This window comes from Heteronotia binoei, chromosome 13 (genome assembly GCF_032191835.1).
Source record: "Heteronotia binoei isolate CCM8104 ecotype False Entrance Well chromosome 13, APGP_CSIRO_Hbin_v1, whole genome shotgun sequence".
In the NCBI taxonomy this organism is placed as follows: domain Eukaryota; kingdom Metazoa; phylum Chordata; class Lepidosauria; order Squamata; family Gekkonidae; genus Heteronotia; species Heteronotia binoei.
In genome coordinates this window covers 11295683-11311083 of record NC_083235.1, presented here as the reverse complement: position 1 = coordinate 11311083, position 15401 = coordinate 11295683, and the positions used below count along the sequence as shown (strand labels likewise).

The 15401-nt window shown below is 52.2% G+C and overlaps 1 protein-coding gene across 1 annotated transcript in view; it reads right to left on the bottom strand.

Moving 5' to 3' along the window:
* SLC6A8 (solute carrier family 6 member 8) overlaps positions 1 to 15401 on the bottom strand; it is a 70850-nt gene that overhangs the window by 30537 nt on the left and 24912 nt on the right. Inside the window, 7 exon segments of the mRNA XM_060252747.1 lie at positions 1285 to 1395; positions 1398 to 1408; positions 7518 to 7543; positions 7545 to 7622; positions 8878 to 9012; positions 12291 to 12423; positions 13284 to 13536. Of these exon segments, the coding sequence (XP_060108730.1) occupies positions 1285 to 1395; positions 1398 to 1408; positions 7518 to 7543; positions 7545 to 7622; positions 8878 to 9012; positions 12291 to 12423; positions 13284 to 13536 (747 nt within the window).

The window sequence follows — 15401 nt, the reverse complement described above, 5'->3', positions numbered from 1 at the left end:
TTAAGCAGCTAGCTTACCCTGCTGTGGCTTCAACAGTTACCAAGCCATGACTCTGGTGAAATGCTAACGTCCCTTGCAGCCTTCCCAACCTGCCCCCCCCCCCTCACCAGGCTCTTCTGAATCACCTTGGAGCTCAAAAGATTATTGCTGTCTGGCCAGATAAACAAGGGAACATCTGCCAAGCTCCCAGCCGGGGAGAGCTCGAAAAGGCAGATGTCTGAGCCAAGAGGAGAAGAAGAGAATGAACAATAGGGCTATGAGATGCCTGCCTCTCGTTGTGCGTAGGGGGCAGGAGGAATGCGAGTCACAGTTGCGCTTCTCGGCTTCTGGAAGCAGGGAACAGGAATCCAGGAATCAGGATCAGTCATGCTAATTATTGACGCGTCTTTTGCATCTAAGAATATTTTTGCATTTTTTTTTTTTTTGCAAAAATAGGCACGAAAAGGGATGGCTCTTTCTACCGAGCCATGAGGGCTGGAGACTTGCATGTCCATTAAATAAAAATAAATAAATAAATAAATGTCTGCTGTCTTTTTCAGAGGTGGTTCTCTGGATGCTGAACTGCACTGGAGGCGGAAGACTTGGGGCCAAGGGGACAAGCCCGTGAAAGAAGAAGAAGAGAGGAGGAGGAGGAGGTGGAGAAAAAGGAAGAGGACAAGGAGGAACAAGAAAAGGAGGAGGAGAACAAGGATGAAGAAGACCATAGATTTATACCCTGCCTTTCTCTCTGAATCAGAGTCTCAGAACGGCATACCATCTCCTTTATCTTCTTCCCCACAACAGACACCCTGTGAGGTGGGTGGGGCTGAGAAAGCTCTCACAGCAGCTGCCCTTTCAAGGACAACCTCTGCCAGAGCTATGGCTGACCCAAGACCATTCCAGCAGCTGCAAGTGGGGGAGTGGGGAATCAAACCCTGTGAGGTAGGTGGGGCTGAGAGAGCTCTCCCAGAAGCTGCCCTTTCAAGGACAACTCCTGTGAGAGCTATGGCTCACCCAAGGCTATTCCAGCAGCTGCAAGGGGAGGAGCGCAGAATCAAACCCGGTTCTCCCAGATAAAGAGTCCGCGTGCTTCACCACTACACCAAACTGACTCTCCCATACACAGAGCCCTCCCTACGTATTTTGCTTTAAATAAAAACTGGGCCACTGAAGTGGCTGACAGATTAGAAACATGCATATAGAATAATTCCAGAACTGGGGAAACGAAGGCAAAGCCTTCCAGCGCTCAGTCTCCCTCCCCCAACCGCCAAGCGGTTCCCCAAAAGGCAGCCCCCAAACACTCACCGGATTCGGCCACCTTGGCAATGTCCACGCCTTGTTCTGCAGCCATAAAGCCCAGGATAGAGAAAACCACAAAGCCGGAGAAGAAACTGGTCCCGCTATTGATCAATGCAGGATAATGGCATCTCTGGAAGAAGAAGACGAAGAGGTTGGATGGATGCCCCCGCTCTTCGCGTGGGAGTCTCAGAGCGGCTTAAAATCTCCTTCCCCTCCCCACAACAGACACCCTGGGAGGCTGGTGGGGCCGAGAGAGCTCTGTAAGAGCAGGGACTGACCCAAGGTCACCCAGCTGGCTGCATGTGGAGGAGGAGTGGGGAATCAAACTCGGTTCTCCAAATTAGCATCCACCGCTTTCAGCCACGACGCCAAACTTGGAAAGGTCAAGTGCGAGAGGGTGTCAATCAAAGAATGCAGACAGGTAGGCCAGCGGTGGGCAGGCTCATACTGCGGTGGGTGACGTGATCAAAACCGGAAAGGAAATCCTGGCAGCGAGGGTTGCATCAGTGCTGAGTTCTCGGGGGCCCTTTTTGTGTTTGTGTGTGTGTATTTTTGACCACTGTGTGACACAGAGTGATGGACTGGATGGGCCATTGGCCTGATTCAACATGACTTCTCTTATGTTCTTATGGAACACAGAGTGTTGGACTGGATGGGCCATTGGCGTGATCCAACATGGCTTCTCTTATGTTCTTATGTGACACAGTGTTGGGCTGGATGGGCTATTGGCCTGATCCAACATGGCTTCTCTTATGTTCTTCTGTGACACAGAGTGTTGGACTGGATGGGTCCATTGGCCTGATCCAACATGGCTTCTCTTATGTTCTTCTGTGACACAGTGTTGGGCTGGATGGGCCATTGGCCTGATTCAACATGGCTTCTGTTCTTCTGTGACACAGAGTGTTGGACTGGATGGGCCCTTGGCCTGATCCAACATGGCTTCTCTTATGTTCTTCTGTGACACAGAGTGTTGGACTGGATGGGCCATTGGCCTGATCCAACATGGCTTCTCTTATGTTCTTCTGTGACACAGAGTGTTGGACTGGATGGGCCATTGGCCTGATCCATCATGGCTTCTCTTATGTTCTTCTGTGACACAGAGTGTTGGACTGCATGGGCCATTGGCCTGATCCAACATGGCTTCTCTTATGTTCTTCTGTGACACAGAGTGTTGGACTGGATGGGCCATTGGCCTGATCCAACATGGCTTCTCTTATGTTCTTCTGTGACACAGTGTTGGGCTGGATGGGCCATTGGCCTGATCCAACATGGCTTCTGTTCTTCTGTGACACAGAGTGTTGGACTGGATGGGCCATTGGCCTGATCCAACATGGCTTCTCTTATGTTTTCACCTGCTGAAGGGAATGCCAATCACCACTTTGGCGTTAGGAAGGAACTTTCTCCAGGCCGGATTGCAGGGCCAGAGGGGGCGGTGCTTGCCCCGGGCACCGATGGAGGGGGGGGGGTGCACCTAATTGGATATGGAATCCATTGTATTCTATGGGACCATAAGATAGAATGGCCCATAAAGGGGAATTTGTTAATTTTGTCCCCTCTCAAAGAACATGTAGATCTGGTCCTGCTGGACTGTCCCATGGATCTTTCTACAGAGCAGGGGTCACTGGGGGAGAGGTGTGTGTGTTGGGGGGGCAGGTTAGTGGTGAATTCCCTTGCATTGTGCAGGGGGCTGGACAAGATGACCCTTGGGAATCTCTTCCAGCTCTTATGTGTCTGCATTCATTTCCAAACTGCCAGGGCTTCTTTTGTAGCAGGAACTCCTCTGCATAATACGCACCCCACCCCCGATGCAGCCTACCCTCCTGGAGCTTACAGTAGGTCCTGTACTAACAGCTCTGTAAGCTCTTGGAAGATTGGCTACATCGGGGGGACGTGGCCTAATATGCAAGGGTGAAATTCTAGGAGACCTCCTTTGTATATTAGGCCACACCCCCTGATGTAGCCAATCCTCCTGGAGCTTACAGTAGACCCTGTACTAAGAGCCCTGTAAGCTCTTGGAGGATTGGCTACATCAGGGGGGCGTGGCCTAAGATGCAAAGGAGTTCCTGCTACGTAAGAAGCCCTGCAGCTACCTATCTGCTTGGTATGCTATGCAGAATGTTGATCCTTTGCTTCTGCTCATGCGATGGGTACCAGCCTTTGTTCTCCAGCAAGGCTTTCTTGGTAGCAGGAACTCCTTTGCATATGAGGCCACACACCCCTTGATGTAGCCAATCCTCCTGGAGCTTACACTAGGCCCTGTACGAAGAGCTGGCAGCGAGGAGAGGAGCCTGTACAACTAGGGAATCTGCCGCTGGAACCTAGGGATTGGCAAGCCTATAAACAATGCGCTTTCAATCCACTTTCCAACCGGATCGGACAGCGTGAACCGGCAAGATCCCGTTGGGAAATGCACTGCGAGTGGATTGAAAACCGTGTTTCCCTCTAAGCTGCAGAATCTTGAGAGCAAAAATTCTACTTTGTGAGCGACTGGTATTAAAGTTGTGAGCTGCTGCATCAATTAGTGTGCTCTGGGGTCATCCTTCTTGAGCGAAGACGAAAATGTGCGAGCTGGAGGCTAAAAAATTTCTGAGCTAGCTCACGCTAACTCAGCTAAGAGGGAACATGGATTGAAAGCAGGGCTTGTTTTGTAGCAGGAACTGCTTTGCCTATTAGGCCACACCCCTCTGATGTAGCCAATTCTCCAGGAGCTTACAGTAGGGCCCTGTACGAAGAGCCCTGTAAGCTCTTGGAGGATTGGCTACATCAAGGGGGTGTGGCCTAATAGGCAAAGGAGCTCCTGCTACAAAAAAAACCCCAGATTGAAAGCGCATGATATAGTGTGTGCGACTGCAGCCCTGGACGAGAGCCTGCTCTGTCAGCTGCCTCTGGTGAAACCCTCCCTCGGAATACGATCTCGTTCATCTGCCAGATGCCATTGGGGGGGGGGGGGGGCTCGGCCTGCCAATAACCTGGAGAGAGAAAAAGATATATCCTCCTGTCCTTTTAGCAGAGGCATAACGGGATGTTATTGCCAGGGGGTGTTATTTACCTCCGCACCATGAAACGTTTCACTTGCCCATTTCCATGCCTCAACGCTTCTAGGAAAGGCAGGGTTGCCACCTCCGGGTTGGAAAAATTCCTGGGGATTTTGGGGGTGGAGTAGGGGGCTTTTCCTTACAGCTTGGGGAAGACAGCACCTCAGCAGGGTACAATGCCACAGAGTCTACCTTCCAAACTGGCCATCTTCTCCAAATGCGATCTCTTGTCGCCGAGGAATTAGATGTTTAGGCAATCTCCAGCCATCACCTGGAGGTTGGCAACCCTGGGAATTCGAGTCTCGTGGCACTTCAGAAGTCCGATAAGACCTTCAGTATATAAGCTTTGGAGAGTCCAAGTCCCCTTCATCTGATATGCTGACTCTCAGAATCTCATAACTCCCGAATCTAGTTGGTCTCTAAGGTCCTGCTGGATTCGAACCCAGCTCTTCCACTGGATTCAAATCCATTTGTCACCTTAGAGACCAATTAGATTCGGGAGTTATGAGTTTATGAGAGCCAACATATACGATGAAGGGAACTTTGACTGGATTCTACACGACAGCTCTCCTGGAATTATGTCCACGAAAGGGACAATGTGCAAACCACAAGAGAAGAAGACGACGACGCTGGATTTATATCCCGCCCTTCACCCCAAATCTCAGTCTGAGCGGCTCACAATCTCCTTTATCTTCCTCCCCCACAACAGACATTGGAGGAGTTCCTCAGTAAAGGAAACCAGTGAAAATATAGACGAATGGAAAAAATATTATTATTCTAAACATTCTCATGTGAAAATACTATATTAGCATAGCCCTGATGTACAGAATAGTATTATAATAATATAATAATAATAATCTTTTCATTCATTTATATTTTCACTGGTTTCTTTTACTGAGGCTGGTTGTCACGGAAGCGAGCTAGAGTTTTTTCCTGACACTCTGCTGTGATTCTCTCAACCAGGTTTGATTGAGAGCCAGTTTGGTGTAGTGGTGAAGTGCGCGGACTCTTATCTGGGAGAACCAGGTTGGATTCCCCACTCCTCCACTTGCACCTGCTGGAATGGCCTTGGGTCAGCCAGAGCTCTGGCAGAGGTTGTCCTCGAAAGGGCAGCTGCTGTGAGAGCCCTCTCAGCCCCACCCACCTCACAGGGTGTCTGTTGTGGGGGGAGAAGATATCATAGGAGATTGTAAGCCGCTCTGAGTCTGGGATTCAGGGAGAAGGGCGGGGTATAAATCTACGGTCTTCTTCATCTTCTTCAAAAAGGCCTCTTTATTTTCTCACTGGACACGATTCTTTCTTAAGGATGGAAAAGGTCACCGGCTAGGGCTGATCACCTGGCCTGGCTGGGTACCGTCCCCCAAATCACCAGCAGTTGAAGCTATTCGCTGCACAGAGATGACCTGGCTCAGCTGCTCAGATCTGCTCCACAATATCTGCTTGGCAAGGCTCTGTCACCTGGCTGAGCGGAAGGGGGCCATGGCACGGCTGGCGCGACTCTTGCCATCTTTCGCAAAGCTCCAGTCAAAGCTTGACAGCTGCTAAGTAGTTAGGATTGCCAGCTTTGGGTTGGGAAACACCTGAGATTTGGGCGGGGAGGGGAGGGAGAGAGCCTGGGGAGGGCAGAGACCTCAGGAGGGCATAATGCCACAGAGCGGAGGGGCTAAACTTGCTGAACGGAAGAGCCAGATAGAATAAGCATCAGATGTTTGAGAGCAGGAAGGAAGAAGGAAGGGAGGAAAGGAAGGAAAGAGGGCGAAAGGGAGGGAGGGAAGGAAGGAGGGAGGGAGGGAAGGAAGGAGGGAGGGAAGGAAGGAAGGAAAGAGGGAAGGAAGGAAGGAAGGAAGGAAGGAAGGAAGGAAGGAAGGAAGGAAGGAAGGAAGGAAGGAAGGAAGGAGGGAGGGAGGGAGGGAGGGAAGGAAGGAAGGAAGGAAGGAGGGAGAAAGGAGGGAGAAAGGAGGGAGGGAGGGAAGGAAGGAAGGAGGGAGAAAGGAGGGAGGGAGGGAAGGAAGGAGAAAGGAGGGAGGGAGGGAAGGAAGGAAGGAGAAAGGAGGGAGGGAGGGAAGGAAGGAAGGAGGGAGAAAGGAGGGAGGCAAGGATGGAAGGAAGGAAGGAAGAAGAAAGGAGGGAGGGAAGGAAGGAAAGAAGGAAGAAAGGTGGGAGGCAGGGAGAGAGAAAGGAGGGAGGGAAGGGAGGAAGGAAGAAAGGAAGGAGAAAGGAGGGAGGGAGGGAGGGAAGGAAGGGTGGGAGGGAGAGAGAAAGGAGGGAGGGAAGGAAGGGAGGGAGAAAGGAGGGAGGGAAATTAGGGAGGGAGGGAGGGAGGAAGGAAGGAAGGAAGGAATTAAAAAAGGAGGAATTGAGGGAGGGAGGAAGAAATGAGGAAGGGAGGGAAGGAAGGAAGGGTGGGAGGGAGAGAGAAAGGAGGGAGGGAAGGAAGGAAGGAGAAAGGGAGGGAAGGAAGGAAGAAGGGGAATGAAGGAAGTGAGGGAGAAAGGAGGGAGGGAAGGAAGGAAGGAAGGAGGGAGAAAGGAGGGAGGGAAGGAAGGAAGGAATTAAAAAAGGAGGGATGGAGGGAGGGAGGAAGAAATGAGGGAGGAGGGAAGGAAGTAGGGAGGGAGGATGGTGGATCGGAAGGAGGGAGAGAGGAATTTAAAAGAAGGGAGGGAGGGAAGGAAGAAAGTAGGAGGGAGGAAGGATGGGGGAAGGTGGAGGGAGAGAGAGGTGAAAGAAAGCAACTTTAAATGCATTCTCCAAGTTGCCAGCTGGCTTGACTTGGAGAATTGATTTAAAGAGAGAAAATGCCTTCTCCAAGTAAGCCAACGGGGTGGGGATGGTGGCTTCAAGAGCCACACAATACGTATGAAAGAACCACATCTGTCTCTGGAGCCAGTTTGGCTACCCCTGCCATAGAGTTTACCCTCCACAGCAGCCATTTTCTCCAAGGGAACCAATCTTGGTCATCCAGGGATAAATAGCAGATCTCCAAGTGCCTAAAGGTCGCCCGTCACTGAAAAGATGACATTTTTCCTGGCTCGCAGCAGCATTGGTCCTTTGCCAAGCGCTGTAAAAGGCCGGGGAGGGGGGGAGAGACTGGGGGGGGGGCAACCCGAAAAAGCCAGACTATGCTATTCCTCCTGGGCCCTGCACCTGTTCCCAGTTTGGGCCGCATTCACGGGGACGGCGGTGTAGGAAATAGGATCTCACTTATAACAATTGTTGTTGAACCGGTTTATAGCTGCCCAAGGCAGTGAGAGCCCCCAGTCCTATGGCATATGAGAAAAAGATTTGGGTCCCGGCATCAATCCACACCTGAAAGACAGAGAGAGAGAAAACGAGACTGAGAAGCGACACAGGTGGATCCAGGTGTGCCTGCTCCAAATCCCTTCCTGCTATGCAGGGGCTGTTTTGTAGAAAAAACAGGTGGTGGAGCTTATTAGCATAACTCATTAGCATATGCCACCCTCCCCCCCCCAGTCAAAAGCAACCCCAGTGCAAGAAAGGAGAACCCCGGGCAAGCGAGGCCTGCTTGGGCTGGCTAGAGATCCAGCCAGCCCAAGCAGGCCTTGCTCACCTAGGGCTCTCCTGAGTCGCGCCCCCCCCCCCCCCCAGTCAAAGCAACCCGATGCAAAAAGGGAGAGCCCCAGGCGAGTGAGGCCTGCTTGAGCTGGCTAGAGATCCAGCCAGTCCAAGCAGGCCTCGCTCACCTGGGGCTCTCCTGAGCCACCCCCCCAAGTCAAAAGCAACTCGATGCAAGAAAGGAGAACCCTGGGCGAGTGAGGCCTGCTTGAGCTGGCTAGAGATCCAGCCGCACAAGCAGGCCTCACTCACCTGGGGCTCTCCTGAGCCACCCCACCCCCGGTCAAAAGGCCAGCAAGCCACCCACCACCCAAAATCTCTTAAGAAGTGGAGAAAGGGGTGGCACAGGCTTCTCCAGGGGGCTAATGAGGGCTGTTGGGGGCGTGGCAAAGCCCCTGGGGGCCCGGCTGGCTGCCCACTCTCCTGATCCAGGGATTGTAATGCAGCTGCACCTACTCTTCAATGGACAAGGGAGGCGGGGAGGAAGAGGGGGAACCCTCAGAAAGGTTCAGGAGCTGTGCTGCTATCAGGGCCGGATTAATAAAAAGGCTGAGTAGGCACTGGCCTAAGGGACCCCACGCCTTTAGGGACCCTGGGCCAGCTCCCCCTCCTCAGTTTCCTTCGGCTGTTAATGTTCGTTTGGTGTAATAAAACTGGTTTATTAAAACGGTTGGTTACTAAATTAAAAATATATCAGGAGATAATTTGTGCAGGGCGCCCCTGAGATTTCGACTGCCTAGGGGCCTCCACAGGTTTAATCCGGCCGTGGCTCCGGTGAGCTCCTGCTGAATCCGAGGCCTGCCGCTACGACGGCTAGTACACCTGCTGACCCGACTACTCAACCTGCATCAACCCCAGACTAACGTTCCGAACTGGGCCACGGAAAGCTTCCACCGGCTAATTCCTTGCAGCTCAAAACGACAGCCCAAAAAGGTCTACCGCCTACCTTCTTCCCTCCCACCCTCCCTGGGCCGTGCCTTTTGCTCACCTGAGGGGAAGCCAGTTTGGACCAGTCTGGTTTGAGATAGTAGATTATCCCGTCCTGAGCTCCCGGCAGCATCACCCCTCGGATTAGGAGGATAATCAGCACGACGTAAGGGAATGTTGCAGTGAAGTAGACGATCTGTGGGTTGAAAAGGGGAGGGGGCAAATGACGATGAGGCCCCGCTTCTCCGCTCGCGGAAAGGCCAGACAATTCATTGACTGGTTTTCTTTCTTTCACGCAGGGGTTTTTTTTGCAGCAGGATCTCCTTTGCGTATTAGGCCACACACCCCTGATGTAGCCAATCCGCCTGGAGCTTACAGTAGGCCCTGTACGAAGAGCCCTGTAAGCTCTCGGAGGATTGGCTACATCAGGAGTGCGTGGCCTAATATGCAAGGGTGGAATTCTAGGAGAGCTCCTTTGCATATTAGGCCCCACCCCCTGATGTAGCCAGTGCTCCTGGAGCTTACAGTAGGCCCTGTACGAAGAGTCCTGTAAGCTCGTGGAGGATTGGCTGCATCAGTGGTGTGTGGCCTAATATGTAAAGGAGCTCCTGCTACAACCCCCCCCCCCGGGATTATTAATGAATAAAAAGGTGACACAGAGTGTTGGACTGGATTGGTCTGATCCAACATGGCTTCTCTTATGTTCTTATGGTTTTAAAAAATACCCTTTGTTACAGATGAATGTGTTCCATGATACCCATTAGGAATATATCCATATATCCAGGGGTCGTTTTGCAGAAAAATAGGTGGTGGAGCTCATCCAGGGATTGTTATGCAGCTGCAGCTACTATTCAACAGACAAGGGAGGTGGGGAGGAGGAGGGGGAACCCTCAGAAAGGTTCAGGAGCTGTGCTCCTGTGAGCTCCTGCTGAATCCTTGGCTTGCATATATCTCTATAGATACGATTATGGGAAAGGAAGGGAAGGGAAGGGAAGGGAAGGGAAGGGAAGGGAAGGGAAAGGAAAGGAAAGGAAAGGAAAGGAAAGGAAAGGAAAGGAAAGGAAAGGAAAGGAAAGGAAAGGAAAGGAAAGGAAAGGAAAGGAAAGGAAAGGAAAGGAAAGGAAAGGAAAGGAAAGGAAAGGAAAGGAAAGGAAAGGAAAGGTCCCCTGTGCAAGCACCAGTCGTTTCCAACTCTAGGGTGACGTTGCTTTCACATTTTCATGGCAGACTTTTTTTACGGGGTGGTTTGCCATTGCCTTACCCAGTCATCTACGCTTTCCCTCCAACAAGCTGGGTACTCATTTTACCGACCTCGGAAGGATGGAAGGCTGAGTCAACCTTGAGCTGGCTACCTGAAAACCCAGCTTCCGCCGGGGATCGAACTCCGGTCGTGAGCAGAGCTTAGGGACTGCAGTACTGCAGCTTTAACACTCTGTGCCACGGGGCTCTTAGATATGATTATATATAAAATCTCAGGGCCCCGGTTTTTATGTTGCTTCCCATTGATGGGTTTATAAGGCCATTACCGATCAATCGCTTCTTCCGAAAAGATGCTGAGACATCATTCCTTAACGGGAGGGGGGGGTTTCCCCCTTCCAGCTGGCATCGCTGAAAAGCTATCATTTGGAGTACTGTGTGCAGTTCTGGTTGCCGCACCTCAAAAAGGATATTATAGCATTGGACAAAGTCCAGAAAAGGGCAACTAGAATGATTAAAGGGCTGGAACACTTTCCCTACGAGGAAAGGTTGAAACGCTTGGAGCTCTTTAGTTGGAGAAACGTCGATTGCTGAGTGACATGATAGAGGTTTACAAGATAATGCATGGGATGGAGAAAGTAGAGAAGTACTTTTCTCCCTTTCTCACAATACAAGAACTCGTGGGCATTCGATGAAATTGCTGAGCAGACAGGTTAAAACGGATAAAAGGAAGTACTTCTTCACCCAAAGGGTGATTAACATGTGGAATTCACTGCCACAGGAGGTGGTGGCGGCTACAAGCATAGCCAGCTTCAAGACGGGGTTAGATAAAAATATGGAGTAGAGGTCCATCAGTGGCTATTAGCCACAGTGTGTATATATAATTTTTTTTGGCCACTGTGTGACACAGAGTGTTGGACTGGATGGGCCATTGGCCTGATCCAATATGGCTTCTCTTATGTGACACAGAGTGTTGGACTGGATGGGCCACTGGCCTGATCCCACAGGGCTTCTCTTATGTGACACAGAGTGTTGGACTGGATGGGCCATTGGCCTGATCCAATATGGCTTCTCTTATGTGGCACAGAGTGTTGGACTGGATGGGCCATTGGCGTGATCCCACAGGGCTTCTCTTATGTTCTTATGTGACACAGAGTGTTGGGCTGGATGGGCCATTGGCCTGATCCAACATGGCTTCTCTTATGTTCTTATGTGACGCAGAGTGTTGGACTGGATGGGCCATTGGCCTGATCTAACATTGCTTCTCTTATGTTCTTATCTCAGGCACCCAGCTAATTCTTTCCCTCTCTTCCTCATACTGAGTCTTCGGCAATGTCGGGCTGCCCGTTGCCGGAGACAGAGAACAGGGCGGGAGAGGCAGCCGTCGATCAAGTGTCTCTCCAGCCCAGGCCCAGCGAATGAGCACGACGGGGGCCAAGTGCGGGAGGCAGCTCAGCGTGTGCCTCTCCAGCTGTCTCTCTCCCCCCCCCACCACAGTTGCCGTCTGGGGGAAAATGTCAGGCCTGCTCACGCCAGGAACTTGCTGACGGCAGGATTTCCCAGGCCCTGGGAAGGAGAGAAGCAGGCGCTGGGGCTTCGGCAAGGAGAACGTGCGGGCATTTCTGGGCTGGTTGGCGACAGAAAGAGGCTTTGTGCTCTCAAACGCGCACGGAATGGGAGGGCCACAGCTCCGGGACGAGGCGCATGCTATGGGGGCAGAAGGCCACAAGTTCAATCCTGGGCCGATCTGTTTAAAAAGGACCGCAGGTATCGAAAAATACTTGGCGGGCGCCAGGAAAGGTGTCGACTGATGCTGTGGCCCCCCCAGGGCACTGTGCTGGGGACTCCTGCTCTCGAGCAGGGGTGACTAAACAGGCTCGGGAGCCACATGTGGCTCTTTCACGCAAACTGTGCCGCTCTTGAAGCTCCCACCGCCCTGTCGGCCAGCTTAGAGAAGGCATTTCTCTCTTCAGATTACTTATCTCAGCCAAGCCAGCCGGTGGTTTGGAAAATGCACTGAAAGTTAAAGTAGCTTTCTTTCCACCTCTCCCTCCCTCCTCCCTCTCCCCATCTCTCTTCCTTCCTTCCTGTCCTGCAGCACTCAAACACCTGACCTTCGTGTCTTGGGGCTCTCAAACGTCTGACGTTTATTCTGCGTGGCTCTTCCGTTGAGCAAGTGTGGCCACCCCTGCTCTAGACCGTAGCTTGAGAATTCCGCCCATGCCCTGCCTGTCTCCAGCCAGCCAGACCCAGGCCGCTGTCCCCTGGCTTTGTTACCTTGCCGGTGGATTTGACACCCTTCCAGACGCAGAAGTAGACGAGGATCCAGCAGGCAAGGAGGCAGAGGGTGACTTCCCAGTTGATGGCCCCGGGGAACTCCAGGCCTCCTGAAAGGCGCAACACCTCGTTCCTGCAATTCGGGGAGGGAAAGGAAGTGAGCCGCAGCGAGCAAGAGACGTCCGCTGGTGAGTTCTTTGCCCAGACTGGCCTAGAATGGAATTCAGGGCCGGCTTGACCCCTAGGCAAACTAGGCATTAAGCTATGGTGCCAGCATGGCAGGAGTGCCAAAATCGACCCCAGCTCCACCCCCTGGGCCAGGGGTAGGGAACGGTGGCTCTCCAGATATTTTTTTGCCTTCAACTCCCATCATCCCCAGCCATTGGCCATGCTGACTGGGGCTGATGGGAGTTGTAGGCAAAAAAAAAACATCTGGAGAGCTACTGTTCCCTACCCCTGGCCTAGGCAAATCCCTAGTTGCCTGCTTCCCGCTCCCTCCCTCCCACCCACTTCCTTTTTAATGCCCAGGGGATCGGTGACAAAGCGCCAGCTCCCGGGGCTCTTTCAAGGTGCCCCCCCCTCCCCTGATGATCAGCTGATCGGCAGGGAGGCCGGTGCTTCTATGCCGGCCTTCCGGTGCTCTCCGGACCTTCAGCGCTGGGGCGGCAGCCAAAGGAAGGAACAGCAAGCCACTGAAAAAGCGGCTGCTGCCGCCACTTCCTCCCCGGATTGCATGGGGGGGGGGGCCTTGAAAGAGCCTTGGAAGCTGGATCTTTGCAGCCAGTTCCCTGGGCATTAAAGACTGGGGGGGGGAGGCACCGCGGAGGTGGGCAGGAGGTGGTGGGGCGTGGCCCGGGGGGGGCAGCGGGCATTGAAGCTGCCTGGGGCACCGTGCGCCCACGGGCCGGGCCTGATGAAATCTAGCCCAGGCCATGCCAGAGAGGGGAGGGGGGTAGCCAGAGCAGAACGGGATGATACCATGCCATGACTCACTCCCAGAATTCGATCACGGGGGACCTCTTGTCGGAGAGCTCGTCGCAGGTCAGGTTGCTGGCCCCGGTCCCGTTGGCGCAGTCCTCGTGCCGGAAGATCTCCACGCATTCGGGGGAGTTCCAGGGGTTTCCGCACGTCGCCCAGGGCAGGGTGGCTGCGAAAGACTTCACCAGGTAGTAGAAGCCCCAGGCCAGCACCATGATGTAGTAGGTGTTGCAGAAGAAGACGATCACCATCGAGGCGAACCCCAGCCCTGCGGGAACATCAATTGGTGTGAGATGGGCTTCCAGAAAGACCCTCTCCCCGGATCTCTCAGGCCTCTGCCTCCTGACGCCTTAGTTGGGGAACATAAGAGAAGCCACGTTGGATCAGAGCAATGGCCCATTCAGTCCAACACTCTGCGTCACACAGTGGCTAAAGAAATCAGGTGCCATCAGGAGGTCCAACAGTGGGGCCAGGACATTAGAAGCCCTCCCACTGTTGCCCCCCTCAAGCACCGAGGATACAGAACATCACTGCCCCAGACATAAGAACGTAAGAGAAGCCATGTTGGATCAGGCCAATGGCCCATCCAGTCCAATGCTCTGTGTCATATTGTGGCCAAAAAACCCAGGTGCCATCAGGAGGTCCACCAGTGGGGCCAGGACACTAGAAGACCTCACACTGTTGTCCCTTCCAAGCACCGAGAATACAGAGCATCACTTGCCCCAGAAAAGAGAGTTCCAACAATACGCTGTGGCTAGTAGCCACTGATGGACCTCTTCTCCATATGTTTATCCAATCCCCTCTTGAAGATGGCTATGCTTGCAGCCGCTGCCACCTCCTGTGGCAGTGAATTCCACATATTAATCACCCTTTGGGTGAAGAAGGACTTCCCTTTATCTGTTCTAACCCAACTGCTCAGCAATTTCATTGAGTGCCCACGAGTTCTCGTATTGTGAGAAAGGGGAAAAAGTACTTTTAACCCTTTAAAAATATTAACATTCAGCAACTGGACAATCTTTGTCTTTCTGGCAGTCCACAGTATTCTTAAAAGTCTCCTCTAACACCGCATTTCAAATGTGTATTTGCTACTGCATTTGAATTCCTGGCTTTTGCTTTAAAAACAAAGCAAGTTTCTGGCTCTGTTCATTGCCAAAGTATGCCTTTCCCTTGAATCTCTGAAACGAAAGGGACTAGAGACTTTGAAAAAAAGCAAGCAAGCAAGCTGGGAATTTAGAGACTTGGTAGATATATTGTTATAGTGCTATAAAAATCTGTCCTTTGTTGATTTTTTAAAAATGACATCTGGTGTGGCACGGGGAGGGAAGCGAATGGCAACTGTGTGGAGCTGAGACAAGGGAAGGGTGAAGAAAATCGGTGTGTGGGTGACCTGTTACTATTTTTGCTTGCAAGACTTCACAGCTTAGAGGGAGCATTGACGGGTGGTATTTAGTACAGGGGTTCGGGAGCCACATGTGGCTCTTTCACACATATTGTGTGGCTCTTGAAGCTTTTTCCCCACCGGCCGGCAGGCCTGGAAAAGGCACTTCTCTCTTTAAATCACTTCTCTAAGCCAAGTCAGCTTGCCTTAAATGGAGAATGTATTTAAAGTTGCTTTCTTTCCACCCCCTCCCCCCCCATTTGCCTCCCTCCCAACCTGCGGCTCTCAAACATCACACATTCATGTCTTGCCGCTCTCAAACATCTGAGATTTATTCTATGTGGCTCTTACATTAAGAAAGTTTGGCCACCCCTGATTTAGTATAACTGAAGTGATCTTTCATCTTATCACTGGCTGATCGATATATCGGTTTGAAGTTGGGTTTTGGGTCAAGCATGCGTTTGTTGGAGCAGAGGTCCCTCAGTGGCTATTAGCCACAGGTTATCGTTGGAACTCTCTGTCTGGGGCAGGGATGCTCCGTATTCTTGGTGCTTGGGGGGAGGGGAGGCATAGTGGGAGGGCTTCTAGTGTCCTGGCCCCACTGGTGGACCTCCTGATGGCACCTGGGTTTTTTGGCCTCTTGTGACACAGAGTGTTGGACTGGATGGGCCATTGGCCTGACCCAACATTGCTTCTCTTATGTTCTTATGTGACACGGAGTGTTGGACTGGATGGGCCATTGGCCTGATCCAACA